Source organism: Petaurus breviceps, unplaced genomic scaffold, assembly GCF_028583685.1.
Source record: "Petaurus breviceps papuanus isolate PSGF00001 unplaced genomic scaffold, PetGlider_PUasm1.0 91133, whole genome shotgun sequence".
Classification (NCBI taxonomy): domain Eukaryota; kingdom Metazoa; phylum Chordata; class Mammalia; order Diprotodontia; family Petauridae; genus Petaurus; species Petaurus breviceps.
In genome coordinates, this window is record NW_027187419.1 from 62,369,367 (window position 1) to 62,386,406 (window position 17,040).

Consider the following 17,040-nt stretch of genomic DNA (forward strand, 5'->3'; position numbering starts at 1 on the left):
TTACAAGTGGGACATTTGAAGTATAAAGAAGTTGGGTATTTGCCTAATGTCACTTCTGTTCAGTATTAGACCTGAGAAATGTTTTAATCTATTATTGAACTATATTACTTTTTTCCTCCTTGGTTTTTACGTATTTATCACTTTCCATTTTCAGACTCATTGGTTAATGCACAAATGGTGGGGTGAAAGTGAATGTATCATTGCATATATTTTTGCTATTTGAAGAAATTCTATTAATTTGAAAAACATTTACTTGAGGATTTTAGTTTTTCAGATTTCTCTTGGACTGATTTGTCCTAAATTCTCTATTGTTCTAAAACTTCCAAGTTAACTGGACTTGGTTTTAATTGAATTATTTTTAAGATTTTCAACCAAGAATAAATCTTAAGTATGATCTCATAGTCTTTGATAAGTTTACTGCTGTATTAAGATTCTTATGTTCTGCTTCTAGCTAGCTGAGTTCTTTTTATACACTTTAAATGTATAGTATTTCCAATGCTTAATTTGCTGGGGTTAAAACAAATAGAGAAGGGACTATGATTTCGCTGGTATCAAAAATTTCCTGCAGAGGCAGGTAGATCCTTTCTCTGCAACTGTGAAGAGGTTTAATCAGAGGGGCCTCAGTCATTTTGGTGTCATTGATGCTGTTGTAATCTGATGAAGCCTATGGACCCCTTCTCAGAATGTTTTTAAATGCTTAAAATAAAATATGTAGGATTGCAAAGGAAGCCAACTATTTTGAGATACAGTTGTCAAAATATTTAAGAAACAAGTTAACAAGTTTCAGGTTAAGAACATTGTGAGAACTGAGAGGTAAATGATTTGCACTGCATGTCAGAATCAAGACTCAAATCCTGGTTTTTTTGAATGCTTTGAGTTCAGTTTTATCTACTATGCCTTACTCCCTCTTAAAAACAAGGTAATATTTATCACTAACTTTGTAGAGGTGATTTCATATGATTAAGATACTATCTCATCCTTCCTCAGTGTTTTTTTCTTTTGTGTGGTTTTTGCTCCATTTTCTTAAAAGTACTTCTGTTATGTAAGGCACAGTGTTAAATGCTGGGTGTACAGAGATGAAAAAGATACTGTTCTTGCTCTTAAGGAGATTGTTTTAATGGGAGAGATATGACATGCACAGATGACTACAATAAAAGAATGTGACAAAAGAATGCAGTGGGAATAAAGGATATATATATATATATACATATATAAATGTAGTACTGAAAGAAAAATTGAGGGGGGGGGGAGAGAGAGAGAGAGAGAGAGAGATCACTATCAGAACCAAAGAAGGCTTCATAAAAGAATTAGCTTTCGAGATGTGTCTTGAAGGGAGAAAGGAGGATGTTCTAAAATGCATGGAGGTGAGAGGGTTGCAGGATAAGGTAAAAGAATGGCTAGGGTTTTATTTCTTTGAATTTTCTAAGTCTCCTACTCCTGATTTTGGATTAAATCCGCACCTATTTGTACTTTTCGCTGGGTTGTGATTTTTAATGCCACAGGGTACCTTGTGTGTGATCGTGGCTTCCTGGAAGGAAGTTTTCAGTTAGGTTTTGAGTTACCACTATGTGAAATTCAAGAGTGCTTAACCTTTTGTGTCATGGGCCCCTTTGGAAGTCTGGTAAAGCCTCTAGACCTCTTCCAAATGAATTTTTTTAAATACTTAAAATACATAGAATTTCAAAGGAAACAAGTTATTTTGAAGTGTAGTTATCTGTCTACAAAGCAAGGTCATAGACCCTCAAGTCTGTGAATCTCAAGTTTAGAGAGGGTTCTAATTCAGATATTGTGGTTAGTCTTGGACCCAGATTATTGAAGACCTGAGTGTGAATCTTCCTTCAGACACTTAAGAGACTGCGTAGCCTAGAGTAAGTCATTTAGCTTCTAGGAGTCTTCCATTTTCTCATCTGTGGAAAATGCCATAGTTATAGCACCTTCCTTACAAGGTTGTTGTGATGCTCTATCAAGAAACCCAAAACATTCCTATAAGAGCCTTGTTTAGATTCTAGGTTCTACTACCTCTGTTAGTCTAAATAATCAGGAAGTGACTGTCTGTTCCATCAGCCTTCCTCCCTTTCTCTTTTTATTTCCCTTCTCCCTTCCCCTCACTTGTCTTCTATAGTTTCTTTGCATGGAGGAAGGAAAGGTTCAGTGACTTGTCTAAGGTCACACAGGCAATATGTGTCAGAGACACTTGAATATGAGAGGGCTTGAACCTGAGGCTTCCTCACTTGAAGGCCAGCTCTTGTTCATTATACCATACTGTCTTGAACCCATCAAGGTTTTTTTCATGAAAACAGAGGAAACTTTTCTAGTTATTTCTTTTCAAAAAGTCTTTGCTGGGCTAGTTGAGCATAAGAGAGTGTGCTAGCAGAAGTACTTTTGTTTTATCAAATGATTGTTTTAACAATCATTTTATTTTTCCCAGCTACATGTAAAAACAATTTGTGAATTCATTTTTAAGACTTTGAGTTCCGGATTCTCTCCTTTCCTCCCTTCCCAGCCTACCTCTTTGAAAAAGCAAGCAGTTCACTAGAGGTTATGTGTGTGTAATCATACAAAACATATCCATGATAGTCATGTGCAAGAAAACATAGCCAAGAAAAAAAACCACAAGAAAAATAAAGTTAAAAAAGTATGCTTCAATCTACATTCAGACACATCAGTTCTTTTTCTGGGGATGGATAGCATTTTTCATTGTAAGTCCTTCAGAGTTCTTAGATTGTTGTATTGCTGAGAATAGCTGTCATCCATAGCTGATCATCTTACAATATTGCTGTTACTTTGTACACAGTACATTTCACTTTACATCAGCCCATGCAAATGTTTGTAGGGTTTTTCTGAAAGCATCCTGCTCATCATTTCTTGTAGTCATAACTGCTTTTACTTATCCTATACCACTTGGATAAACTTGTATCTAATAATACTATTAATAAACAATGTTTTAAAGTTCTAATCCTCAAAAAGATTGGTGCCTGTAATGGTAATGTAATTTGAATTTGAAGATCCCTTTGTGTTGGCAAAGGTAGCAGGTACTTACTTAGCACTTAGTAACTGATCAAGCCTCTGTTGGAAAGAGAAGGTATGAACTCCTGTCACTGATGTAACAGGAAGAGGTTGGCTGAAACAGGAAGCTAATGTTGGGTGTATATGAGGAGAAGCCCCAGAGAGGCACAGTCAGAATTTTTTTGAGACCAGGATCTGGTGGCAGAGCAGCTACAGAAGAGAGAATGGAGAAATGAGCCAGAATTTCCTGAGAACTTGTGGTAGAGCTTCTTCTGAACAGGATCCCAGGAGCCAGGAGCCCAGGTGACTGAGGAAGTATGACTGGGATGCTGAGACTTTGTTTGTTTGTGGCTTGATTGAGCCTTGAATTCCCTGGAGAAGAAATGGTGAAGGATCTGACATGGACCAGACCCTGTGAACTTCAGTGTGGAGCAGGACCTGCCCAGAGAGCTGGTCAAGGAACTGGGAGCTGTCTGCCATTGAACCCAGATGACAGTCTGGTGAATCCAGGTAGAATCTGGGATTATGGAAGGGGGATCCAGGGAATCTGAGAACAGGCCCCAAGTCAAGATGAAAAGATCTTTCCCTGGATACTGAGTAAAGATGAAAGTAGTAAAGTAGTTTGCTAGTGACCTAAGGAGTGGAGGGGTTTGTGTATGATACTTAGTAATTGATTTGATGAACAAGTGACTGATTGAGTTAATCAAGACTTTGCCCCAAGAGTGGAAGATTGCTGAATAAGTGACTGATTGAGTTAACTTAAGAGTGACTATTTTACTTTGAGAATATGTTGTGAATATTATATTGTGACTATTATATGATTGTTACCGATAAATGACTGAATGAGTTAACTTAGTTGCCCCATGAGTGGAAGACTATTATAGTTTGAGACTATGTTGTGAATATTATATTGTGATTTTCTGTGATAAGTTGTAATATTGTGAATGCTGTACTTTGATTTTCTGTGAAAGTTTTGCTTTGATTTGTTATAGAATAGAGTGATCACTGTACTGTGTAATCAGTACCTTAAACGCTGTTCACATTCTTCTGGAAAGCTGCTTGTGCATGGCATTACAGTGCCTATTTGTGAAATGACATGTTCTCAGAAATGGAATAAATTCGATATTTAAAAAATTCATCCTTCTGCTTCAGTAGCTAGACTCATGGTTTTCTAATAGCATTTTTAGAAGAAACTTTTGTATGTGTATGATTTCTCCCTTGTCTTCCTTTTTTTTTTTTAAGAAAATATTTATTTATTTTTAGTTTTCAACATTCACTTCCAATAAGATTTTGAGTTTCAGATTTTCTCCCCATTTGTCCCTTCCTCCCACCCTAAGATGGCATGTAATTTGATACAGGCTCTACATATAAATTAATATTATTTTCACTATTTTCACATTAGTCATGTTGCAAAGAAGAATTAGGACCAATGGGAGTAACCACAAGAAAGAAGAAGCAAAAAAAGAGCACAAATAATGTGCTTTGATCTGCCTTCCGATCCCACAGTTCTTTTTCTGAATGTGGGCAGCATTTTCCATCATGAGTTTTTTGTTGTTAGATAAGTCTATTAAAGTTGGTCATGGCACAATGTGGCTGTTACTGGTTCTACTCACTTCACTCAGTATCAGTTCATCTCAGTCTTTCTAGGTTTTTCTGTCCCTTGTCTTCTTTTAAGGGTAAATAAACATCCAGTTCTTTCAGCCTATATCCTTATCTCTCAAGTCCCTTCACGATCCAGGGGTGTTCTCAAGAGCAGTTCTTATCTTGGGGTCCAGTCTGTATAGATTTCAGGGGCTCTATGAATTTGGATAGGGAAAAAAAATTAAAACTATTTTTCACTGAACTCTAACTGAAGTTTAGCATTTCATTCAGTTATTAAAATGATTGTGAGAAGAAATCCATGACATATAAAAGATGATGAATCCTTTCTGTGTCCAGACTGAAAGACAGTACTCTAGCTATTTTGACCAGGGCAAAACATATCAGGTGTATCATCTCTTTAGCATTAGGAGTGATTTCTCTCTTACTGTATCCTAAGATGGAATTAACTTTCATGCCTTGATTACTTTTACTGTTGATTCATATCAATTTTTCAGTGCATTAAAACCTACAGATCTTTTTTAATGCACTTTACCTTGATATGCCTCTCCCATATTATAGTTGTAAAATTGATTTTTTTCACTTAAATGTAAGACTTTACATTTATCTCTCTTAAATTTCATTATCTTAGATTCTGATGTTCTAGCCTGTCAAAATAATTTTGGATCTTGTAATCTAATATGCTAGCTTTCTCTCCTAGCTTTGTCATGTGAAAATTTGATAAATATGCTGTTTATACTTTTAAACCTTTGATAAAAATGTAAAGTCAAGGCCAAACAAAATCACGGGATAGGGTACTTTGCTGGGAAAGATTCTAGTCTATTAATGGCTGATGCTGAGGTCTGGCCATTCAGTTTGTCCCAGATCTATCCTGTTATACCATTTATTGTCTAGCTTGTCCACATTGGTTTGGTAAATTCTGTTGTACTGCTTCTGGAGTCAGAGGACCTAAATTCAAATGTCATCAATGATCAGTTTTCTAATCTATAAAATGGGGTTAGACTACCATGCTTCTGAAATATCTTCCAGCTCTAGATCTATGATCATGTCAGTTCTTCTGATGAAATGCCCAAAATTGCTTGAGTTTGATTTTACTGTGAAAAGTAGATAATTCTTATTTAATGATTTGTGTCTTCAGAGCTAGCTTTTAAGGAAGCAACTTATTGTAATGCCAGGAGCCGTGGATTTGGAGTCATGAGCTGGTTTTGAATCCTGCCTTTGTAATTTACTAGCTGTGTGATCTTGGGTAAATCATTTAACTTCACTGGGAATCTTTAGTTTCCACCCTATCAAAAATAAGATTGACTTCTGTGTTCTCTTAGGTTCCTTCCAGTTCTAATTTTGTGATCTGCTGTTTGACTCTCTTTTTCACAAAGACTGAGTTTGAAGAAAAAGAGGGGTAGGACATAGGAAATTTTTTTCCCTCATTTATTCTTGTAAAGGTCCAAAGAAAATCTCCACAAAGAAAAAACTATTTCACATTGAGCCAGGGAGAAGGTCCATAGTTCCAAAGATAAGTGAGAAGGTTTTTCAGAAGCAACAAGTTTGAAGTTGTCAGTTCAGTCCCTTGGGAGTGTTCGATTTCAGGAAGTGAATGGGACCTGAGAATCCAGGCTTGAGAAGGGTTTCCTGAGTTTTCTACTTAAAATGAGATATCTTCCTATGTAGCACCTTGCTACTGTCTTATCCTTCATTTCTTTTCATTTTCTGGTGATTGGCCCTATCTTTGTCACCAAATGACCAATTTATAGAGAGGAGTTTTTGACACACTACTTTTGTACAATTATAAATTGGGAACTACTTGTTCCCAGTGTGGTCACTTAGATCAATATATACCTATTAGCTTACTGGCCCTTACTTACCTCCTTACCTTTCTTTTTCTACTGCTTTTCTGCCAATTCTTATCTTTCACTCCCATCAAGGTTTTTTTTTAAGACTTGTGTCTTCGAAGAAGGCTTTTCTAAATTGATCTTGTACCTTGATTTAGTTTCTATTTGGTTTCATTTACTAGTTTGTATATCTGGTACCTATGTGGCACAGTGGATAGAGTACTTAATGTTCCTTGGGTGAGGAAGATCTGAGTTCAAATCCAGCCTTCAATCCTTACTGGCTTTGTGAACTTAGGCAAGTCACTTAGGGATAAGGGATAAAATAGGGATAAATAGGGATAAAAATATCACCTACTTCTCAGGGTTGTTGTGAAGATCAAATGAGAATATCATTGTGAAGCACTTAGCACACTGCCTGATACATAGTTGGTGCCATGTAAAAATGTTAATTGTTATTGTTGTTACTTTTTTTTAATTACTTTATCTGTAACTTGAGTTTTCTCAGTTGGGTTTTAAACTGATTTCTATTTTCATCATTATTGGCATAATATAGTAGAGGGAAGTGCATACCATTTACATTTATTTTTCCTCTATTTCATTTCATTAAATATTTCTCAATTACATGAAACATTTTTAGCATTTGTTTTTTTTTTAATTTTGAGTTCCAAATTCTCTTCATCTCTTTCCCCCCTTCAGAAGGCATGCAGTTTGATATAGATTATACGTGTGAAGTCATGCAAAGCATATTTGCATATTAGTCATGTTGCAAAAGAAAACAGACAAAAAAACCCCCCAAAACAAGAAAAATAAGAAAAGTAAAAAAAGTTTGCTTTGATTTGCATTTAGACTCTCATTAGTTCTTCCTCTAGAGGTAGATATTATTTTTCATCTTAAGTCCTTTGGAATTGGCTTGGATTACTATATTGCCGAGATAGCTAAATTATTCACAGTTAATCATAGTATAATATTGCTGTTACTTTGTAAAATGTTCTCCCAGTTCTGCTCACTTTACTTTGCATCAGTGCAATAGGTCTTCCCAGATTTTTCTGAAGCCACCAACCACCTCATCATTTCCCATGGCACAGTGGTACCCCATCACAGTCATATGCCACAACTTGTTCAGTCATTCCTCAATTCATTAGCATTCCTTTGTTTTCCAGTTCTTTGCCACCCCAAAAAAGAACTGCTATAAAAATTTTTGTACCTACAAGTCCTTTTCTTTTTTCTTTAACCTCTTTGGGATACAGACCTAGTAGTGGTATTGCTGGGTCAATGGGTATGTATAGTTTTATAACCCTTTGGGCCTCGTTCCAAATTGTTCTCCAGAATGGTTGAAACAGTCCACAACTCCACCAGCAATGCATTAGTGTTCATTAGTGTACCTGTTTCTCCAATCCCCTCCAGAATTTGTCCTTTTCCTTTTCTGTCATGTTAACTAATCTGATAGGTATGACATGGTACTTCAGAGTTGTTATAATTTGACTTTCTCTAATCAATAGTGATTTAGACTTTTTTTTCACATGACTACAGATAGCTTTGATTTCTTCTTCTGAATATAGCATTTTTACATCCTTTGACCATTTATCAATTGGGTAATAGTTCTTATTTTTATAAATTTTGATTCAATTCTCTATGAGAAATAAGGCTTTTATAAGAGAAACTTGCTGGAAAAATATATATTTGCTTTTATCTTTTAGAAAAGATTTAATATTTTGTCCCCCTGCCCCAATTACATGTAAAAACAATTTTCAACATTTTTTTTAAATTTTGAGTTCCAAATTCTCTCTCCTGCCTCCCCCCAGCAATTGAAAAGGCAAACAATTTGATATAGGTTATACATGTGCAGTTAGACAAAACATCTTTCCATGTTAGTCATATTGTGAAATAAACAAAAAAAGCAGAAGCAAACAAGCAAGACTAAAGAAAGTAAAGAAAAAGTATGCTTCACTCTGCATTCAGACTTCATCAGTTATTTCTCTGGGAATGGATAACATTTTTTATCATGAGTCCTTTGGAATTGTCTTGGATCATTTTATTGTTGAGAAAAGCTAAGTCATTCACAGTTGTCATACGGTATTGCCATTTCTCTGTACAGTGTTCTGCTTCTGTTCCTTTCACATTGCAGCATTTCATGTAAGTTCAGGTTTTTCTGAGAGTATCCTGCTCATCATTTCTTTTAGCATGATGTTATTCCATCACAATCATATACAACAACTTGTTTCAACTATTCCCCTATTGATGGACATGCTCTCAATTTCCAATTCTTTACCACCATTAAAAGAGTTGCAGTAACTGTATTGGTACATATAGGTCCTTTTCTTTGTTGTTTATTTCTTTAGGATACAGACCCAATATAGTGGTATTGTTTGATCAAAGGATATATGCATGGTTTTATAGCCTTTTGGGCATAGTTCCAAATTGTTATACAGAATGGTTGAATCAGTATACAACTTACACTAAGGCTGCATTAGTGTCTGTATTTTACCATATCCCCTTCAACATTTGTCATTTGCCTTTTCTGTCATATTAACTGATTTGATAAGTGTGGGGAGATAGCTCAGAATTGTTTTAATTGGCATTTCTTTCATCAATAGTGATTTAGAGCAATTTTTCAAATGATTGATTATAGCTTTCCCCTTTGACCATTTATCAGTTGAGGAATGGCTCTTATTTTTATAAATTTGACTTAGTTCTCTCTGTATTTGAGATATAAGGTCTTTATCAAAGAAACTTGCTGTAAATTTTTTTCAGTTATGATTACTGTGTATTTGCCTCCATCTTATTTTCCCCTATTTATCCTACACTCCTCTCTCTCTTTCTCTCCCCTCTTCTCCCCCTCCCCCCTGCCCCTTTCACCTTATCTTCAAGTGTTTTGTTTCTTTTACCTACCCCAATCTGTCCTCCCTTCTGTCACACCTCTAAGATACTCAACTAATTTTGTATAGTATTCCCTTTTTGAACCAGTTGTGATGAGAGTAAGGTTCTATAGCTCCTCCCTACCTCTCCTAATCTTCCTTTCCACTGTAACAACTCTTTCACACCTCTTTTACATGAGGTAATTTACCATATTTTACCTGCCCCCTTCCTCTTCTCCTAGTGCATTCTTCTTTCTTACCCATTAATTTTATTTTTTTTAGATAATTATCCCATCCAATTCAACTCTCACCTCATGCCCTCAGTCTATGTATATTCCTTTTAACTGCTCTGATAATGAGAAAATTTTTAGGATTTATGAGTATCATTTTATAATTTTCACATTTTGGAATGGAAACAGTTTAGCTTTATTGAAATCCTTGTGGTTTCTCTTTCATATTTACCTTTTTATGCTTGTCTTTAGTTTTTTAGTCAAATTTTAGTCACAATTTCTGTTCATTTCTGCTGTTTTTCATCAGGAATCCTTGAAAGGCTTTTATTTCATTGAGTATCCATTTTTCCCTCTGAAGGATTATGCTAATTTTTGCTGGGTATGTTATTCTTGGTTGTAATCCTAGCTCTTTTACCCTCTGTAATATCATGTCCCAAGCCTAATGTAGAAACTACCAAATCTTGTGTTAGTCTGGCTGTGGCTCTATGATGTTTGAATTTTTTTTTTATGTCGGCTTGCAGTGTTTTCTTTATGACTTGGGAGCTCTGAAATTTGGCTGTAATATTCCTGGGAGTTTTCTTTTTGGGATCTCTTTCAGGAGATGATCAGTAGATTCTTTTTTTTTTTTTTTTTTTTTTTTGAGAGGGGAAGGTAGGGCAATTGGAGTTAAATAACTTGCCCATGGTCACATGGCTAGTTTTGTGTTAAGTGTCTGAGGCCAGATTTGAACACAGGTCTTCCTGACTCCAGGGCCGGTACTCTATTCACTGTGCCACCCCCTAATTTTTAAGGAGTTATTTTCTTTAGTAAATTTTTGAGCCTCCTTTTCCATTTGGCTTGTTCTGCATCTTAAGGAATTCTTTTCCTCGGTGAAATTTTGCGCCTTTTTATGATTAGGCTAAATTTGTTTTTTAGGGTGTTATTTTCTTCAGTAATTTTTTTTTTGTGCCTCTCATAACAGGCTAATTCTTTTTTCTTTTTCTTTTTTTGCCTTTTGGAGGGCAATTGGGAATAAGTAACTTGTCCAAGTTTACACGGCTGGGTTTTTTGTGTTAAGTGTCTGAGGCTGGAACCAAACTCAGGTCCTCCTGACTCCGGGGCCGGTGCTTTACTCACTGCGCCACCTAGCCACCCCTAATTCTTTTTTCATAATCTTGCATCACCCTCATTCTTTTTTTTTTCTCCCATTTTTCAAATGCTTTATTAACTTCTGATTTACATCATTCATTTCCACCAGATTTTGAGTTACAAATTTTCTCCCTGTTTTTCCCCTACCCACTGCCCCAAAATAGCAGTCCCTCAGGATATCCCCTCCTCCCCAAAATAGCAGTCCCTCCGGATATCCCCTCCTCCAATCTGTTCTTTCCCATATTTTCTCCCATACCCCTTTCGACTTTTCCAGTAGGGCATGGTGGATCTCTATGCCCCAGTGCCTGTATATCTTATTTCAATATATATATATATGTTTGAGTATTTTATTTTAAAACTTTGAATTCCAGATTCAATCCCTTCCTCCCTTGTCACCCACCCTTACTGGGAAGATAAGCAGTTCAGTATAGGTTGTACCTGTGTAGCTAATGCAAAACAATAACATAGTAGATATATTGTAAAAGACTGACTATATTTCCCTCCCTCCTATCCCACCTCCCACTTGTTCTATTTTCTACTTTGATCCCATCCCTTTTCAAAAGTGGGTGCTTCCAACTTCCCTCCTACCCAGCCTGCTCTCCCTTCCATTATCCCCCCTCTCGTCCCCTTCCCCCTACTCTCCTGTAGGGTGAGATACCCTATTTAGTGTGTATTTCATTCCCTTCCCAAGCCAAATTCAATGAGAATAAGGTTGACCCATTCCCTTTTGCCTTCCTATTCTTCCCCTCCATTGTAACCATTTTTCCTTGCCTCTTCTATATGAGATAGTTTACCCCATTCTGTCTCTCCCCATCTCCTCTCATTATATTCCTCTCTTATCTCTTAATTTCACCTTTTAAGTATCATCCCTTCCTATTAAATTGGTCCTGTGCCCTCTATCTGTGTATACCTGTAAACATATACGCATTCACATATGTATTCATATGCCCATATACCCTCATATATAGATATACATACATATATGTATACACACACACACACACACACACACACATATATATATATTTCTATTCCCTTCAACTACTGAGAAAAGTTTCATAAGTTACAATTATTGTTTTTCCATGTAGGAATGTTTTGACTTTGATAAGTTCCTTATGATTTCTTTTCCCTGTTTACCTTCTCATGCTTCTCTTGCTTCTTGTATCTGAATGTCAGATTTTCTATTCAACTCTGCTTTTTTCATCAAGAATGCTTGAAAGTCCTCCACTCCACTGAATGACTATATCTTCCCCTGAAACATGATACTCAGTTTTGCTGGGTAGGTGACTCTTGGTTTTAATCCTAGCTCCTTTGACCTCCGGAATATCATATTCCAAGCCCTTTGATCCCTCAGTGTAGAAGTTGCCAGATCCTGGGTTATCCTGATTGTGTTTCCACAATATTGAAATTGTTTCTTCCTGGCTGCTTGTAATATTTTCTCCTTAATCTGGGAATTCCAGAACCTGGCTATAATATTCCTAGGAGTTTTCTTTTTGGGATCTTTTTCAGAAGGTGATTGGTGGATTCTTTCAACCTCTATTTTGCCCTCTGGTTCTAAAACATCAGGGCAGTTTTCTTTGAGAACTTCCTGGAGGATGATTTCTAGGTTCTTACATTGATCATGGCTTTCAGGTAGTCCAATAATTTTAATTCTCTCTCCTGGATCTATTTTCCAGGTCAGTGGTTTTTCCCATGAGATGTTTCACCTTGCCTTCTATTCTTTCATTTGTTTGGATCTATTTAACAGCATCTTGATTTCTCATAAAGTCATTAGCTTCCATTTGCTCCAGTCTAATTCTGAAGCAATGATTCTCCTCATTGAGCTTTTGAGATTTTTTTTCCATCTGGCAAAGTTGGCTTTTTAAGGCATTCTTCTCCTCATTGCCTTATTGAGCCTCTTTTGCCAATTGCTAGTCTTTTTTAAGGTGTTATTTTCCTCAGTCAAGCTGTTGACTCTCATTTCATAATTTTCTTGCATCGTTCTCATTTCTCTTCCCAATTTTTCCTCCACTTCTCTTATCTGCTTCTTAAGGTCCTCTGTGGCCTGTAACCATCTTGTATTTTCCTTTGAAGCTTTTGGTGCAGGAGTTCTGACTTCACTGTCTTCCTCCTTTTCCTTGCTTTGCTCCTTTTTGTCCCCCAAATAGGAGTCTAATGTTGGAATCTTCTGTCTGCTTTGTTTCCTTTGCCTGGTCATGTTGCCCCTCAGTCACTTGACTGCTGGGATTTTTGCCACAGTAGGACTCTGACACCAGGTGAGAAGCCACGCACTCCCACTTACTGGGTCCCAAAGTCCAGGCTGCCCTGACCTCTCACTTTGTCCTTCGCATCTATGTGTTGATAATTCTGGAAACGGCCACAGGTGCTGCTGATCTGGAGTCCCTCCAGTTGGCAGCTGGTCAGACCTGTCCTGGGGCTAAAACCTCTGGGCTCATGCTGGCCTGGGCTCAGCTCCCAGAGCACTGCTCTGGCCTATTCCTGCTGGCCTGCCGGGCTGACCTCAGCAGGAGGTTAGCTTCTCTGTGTCATTTTGTGGGTTCTGTAGCTCCAAAGTTTGTTCAGAGTCCCCTTTTTACATTGATTGGGGAAGTTGGAAACCAGAGCCCCTCAGAGGTCCTGCTTCTACTCTGCCATCTTAACTCCACCCCCTGTAAAATACCATCACTAATTTCTTTTCTAATTTTTCCTTTACCATTCTTATCTCTTCCTTTTACTCTTCAAGGAATTCTTGTTGGACTTGGGTCCAGTTAGCATTGTTTATAGCTGTTTATTTTTGGCTTTTAAGAAAGTTTATTATCTTCTAAGTTTATGTCTTGGTCTTTCCTGCCACCTTATAGTAACTTTTTATGGTGAGATTCTTTTTTTATTTGCTCATTTTTCCAGCCTGTCTCATGGCTTTGAACTTTTTAATTAAAGTTGGATTCTTCTGACCTGGGAGTGGTGAGGTACTGTCCTAAGCTTTAGACTTTTTCATGCTACTGTTTTCAGACCTAGTTCTGGGAGTTTGCAAGTTTTGGTACTCCCAAGGTGGTGTGATCCTGGGAGGTCGCTGCTTTCCTGGTCTCCACTCTGTTCTTCACCCAGGAAGGGCCCCTTGTCATCTCACACTGTTTATACTTTACAAATATTTTTTGACTGATTTGAAGCAGAGAGATTTTGGTGGGCAAGCCTAAATTGAAATTGAGAGTTTTTCTCTTTGCCCATTCATCATGTCACCAATGTCAAACTTCATAGTATAGAAGGCATTTGAATACTGTGAAAGGATTAAATTCTGCAGTGTAATGGCTAAATTCTTCAGTGTTCCTTCTTAAGATATACCCTGTATGTATTGAAAAGTAAGAGGTGTGGCTATAAAGTATTGAAACAAATTTTCATGTGAGGTTTATGCTTCATTGAAAACATACTAGTATGTTTCAATTTGTATCGAGTTTTGCAATCTTCTGCTGTTTCATATATGTGTTATCTTGGGTCATCATAAAAACAGGGTACTTTTTTTTAGAGCAAAGAATTTATATCAGATTTTCTGAGAAGTTAAATGAATCTGAAAATATTCTTGAACTTGGTGATGAAACTTGCTGTCTCTCAAAATAGCCTGCAATAAACTGCAGTCTCAGTATCAAACTGATAACAGTATTAAACTCTTGTCATGGAAAACTTACCCTTGAGATTCAGAAATTTTTGCACATGAAAATCACAAAGGAAAACAGTGTTGATATACTAACATCAGTGACATTGTTCATACAGAACTCATTCCACAGTGTCAGGTAGTCAGTCAATCTCATTTATATAGAAATTCTTAACCTTTTAAGGGAGCCACTGTAAAAGAAAAAAGGTTGATTTGTGGTACAGTGATTGGCATTGTTACCACGACAATGTAATCTTCAATGTAATGTGATATCTCTGAAAGTTCTTGATTAAAAATATTACCCAGCTTGATTATCCACTGTGTTCACCACATTTGACTCTGAATGTATTTTGGCTGTTTTCAAAAATCCACTCTACCATCAAAGGAAGATTTACTCACCATTGAGGATTTTTTTTTTTTGAGGGCAATTGGGGTTATGTAACTTGCCCAAGGTTACATGGCTAGTATTTTTGTGTGGGTGTTAAGCATCTGAGGTCAGAATTGAACTCAGGTCCTGACTCCGGGGCCAACGTTCTACTCACTGCGCCACCTAGCTGCCCCTAGGATTTCTTTTTTAAAGAGTATCTCTTAAGGTAGTTCTAAGAGAATTCTCACAAGGCTGTAAGCAGAGGCTCCCCCTGGTCACTACTTTGGGTGGGGGCGGCGACTTATCCGGATATGTAAGTTTTCAATACATTTACTTAAAAAACAATAACCTTATTACTTTATAGTCATGCCTCATGTTGCCATTCAAATGAAATATTCCATGTTATTTTCTTAGCTAAGACAGAGAAATTAAATCTGTTTCATCCTGTAAATGAAAACATTAAACAATTGAAATTTCTTTTATTTCAGTTCCTGGAATAGATGGAGGTGCTTTAACTGATAGTGCGCTCACAGATTCCTATTTCAGCACCAGCTTTATTGGAGTCAATGGATTTGGAAGTCCTGGAGAGAACAAATTTCCTATGATGCAGGTAATGTTAACAAGAATTTACTATTATGGGGGCAGCTAGGTGGTGCAGTGAATAGAACACCAGCCCTGGAGTCAGGAGGACCTGGGTTCGGGATCCGGCCTCAGACACTTAACATAAAAAGTAGCCATGTGACCTTGGGCAAGTCACTTAACCCTAATTGTCCTCCAAAAAACCCCAAAAAACAAACAAAAAAAAAGAATTTACTATTACTCTGTTATTTTTCAATAGTTGAGCAATATTCTTTTATGTGATCTGTCATCTGAGTGCTGAAGAGTTGTCTTCATTTATACTTTAGATCAGAGAAAAAGAGGTCCTGCTCCTGCAGGTCAGTCTGTCCTTAGATACATGTAGTAACTGTGGTAACACAAGTATTTCTTCCGGTCTTCTCCCCCCCACCAAAAAAAAAAACAACAAAACCCAAAACCAAAACAAACAACAAACCCAACTTTTATAGTTAAATCAGATTAAGCTCAATATAAGGCCAGTTTTGGAAGGGGAAAACATTTTTTAAAAAAACAGTAGCCTGAGGGTGAGCAAACACATGTAGATATGAGTCCTAATTTCCTCATCTATTAAAGATGCTTAAACCTGCTATGGAGAATTGGTATGTGAAACTGCATAAATGTGGAGTATGGTTCTCATTTTATTTATACCCACACACTTAGAGATGGATGTTGTTCTGAGTGTTGCTTCTAATAACGCAGATAGCAACACTGCCATGCTTTCCCATCCTCTTTTAATTTTTATCTTGTCTTTCTGAGATACTTGTATGGAAAGCTGGTGGTTATCCTGTGGTTCTCGTAATTTATCCATCTATCTTTGCTAGATGCCATTTCTACATAGGATGTACCTTTTATCCACTTAGGTTTTTTTTCAGTCTGGATTGTTTAGATTCTTTTTGTATTACTGTGAATTTCAGCAAGGAGGTTTTTTTTTTTTCTGGGATTCAGTGCTATTAATACAATGTCGTTGGTGAATAAGTGCAGTTGAAGAACCTTACAAATAATAGGGAATATTTCTTTTATTAGCATGTATATATGTATATATTTTTTTGTTCTATTCATTAAGTAGCAAAGGAATCTCTATTGATTTTATAGATGTATCTGTAAGGGAATAAGGGGACATCCATATAAGTTTATTGATATATGTATATATGTGTGTGTAGGTGTATGCACACCCACATGCACACACACATACATAAACACATTTTACCAGCTAGTTAGAGCTGCTGTTTTCTTTTGAGTCAGTATAGTATAGTGGAAAGAGCACAGGACTTAGAGTCAGGAAATTCCTGGGTTTGAATATTCTTTGATAGTTTTTAATGATATGACCCTTGGCAAATCACTTCTCTAAGTCTGAGTTTTTTCAGTTGTCATTTCTTTACCATATTTCTCACTCAGTCACTCTCTTAGCAGTCTTGTTTCATGCCCAGTTACTGTTTTCCTTCTTTCTTGTGGTTTTTTTTTTTTTTTTTGGAAAAGGTGTAGTATACGTATCTGAACCTTGGATAGTACCGTAGTTTGAAAAATGGTAGTCATTACTATAATGCTAACTGCTATTGCTTATATGATCTTCAGTGTTTATTGAATTTTGTTATATAATGTACTGATTCTCATCCATGAAATATTTTAATTTGTCAAATGTAAAGAAATGTTGTTAAATTTCCTTTGTGTATGTATTTTTTAAGATATTACATCACCAATTTTAGGTGTATTGTAATATTTTCACCCGCATATTATCCTCTTCTCAGATTAATTTGATTTATCTTAAATAATAGGGTAAAATAGTATC

The 17,040-nt window shown here is 36.5% G+C and overlaps 1 protein-coding gene across 2 annotated transcripts in view; it reads left to right on the plus strand.

Moving 5' to 3' along the window:
* PAN3 (poly(A) specific ribonuclease subunit PAN3) overlaps nucleotides 1-17,040 on the plus strand; it is a 131,931-nt gene that overhangs the window by 7,669 nt on the left and 107,222 nt on the right. For both annotated transcript variants that reach the window (XM_069080686.1, XM_069080687.1), the window contains exon 2: nucleotides 15,128-15,249. In XM_069080686.1, coding sequence (XP_068936787.1) covers nucleotides 15,128-15,249 — 122 coding nt within the window. The remainder of the gene's footprint in view (nucleotides 1-15,127; nucleotides 15,250-17,040) is intronic.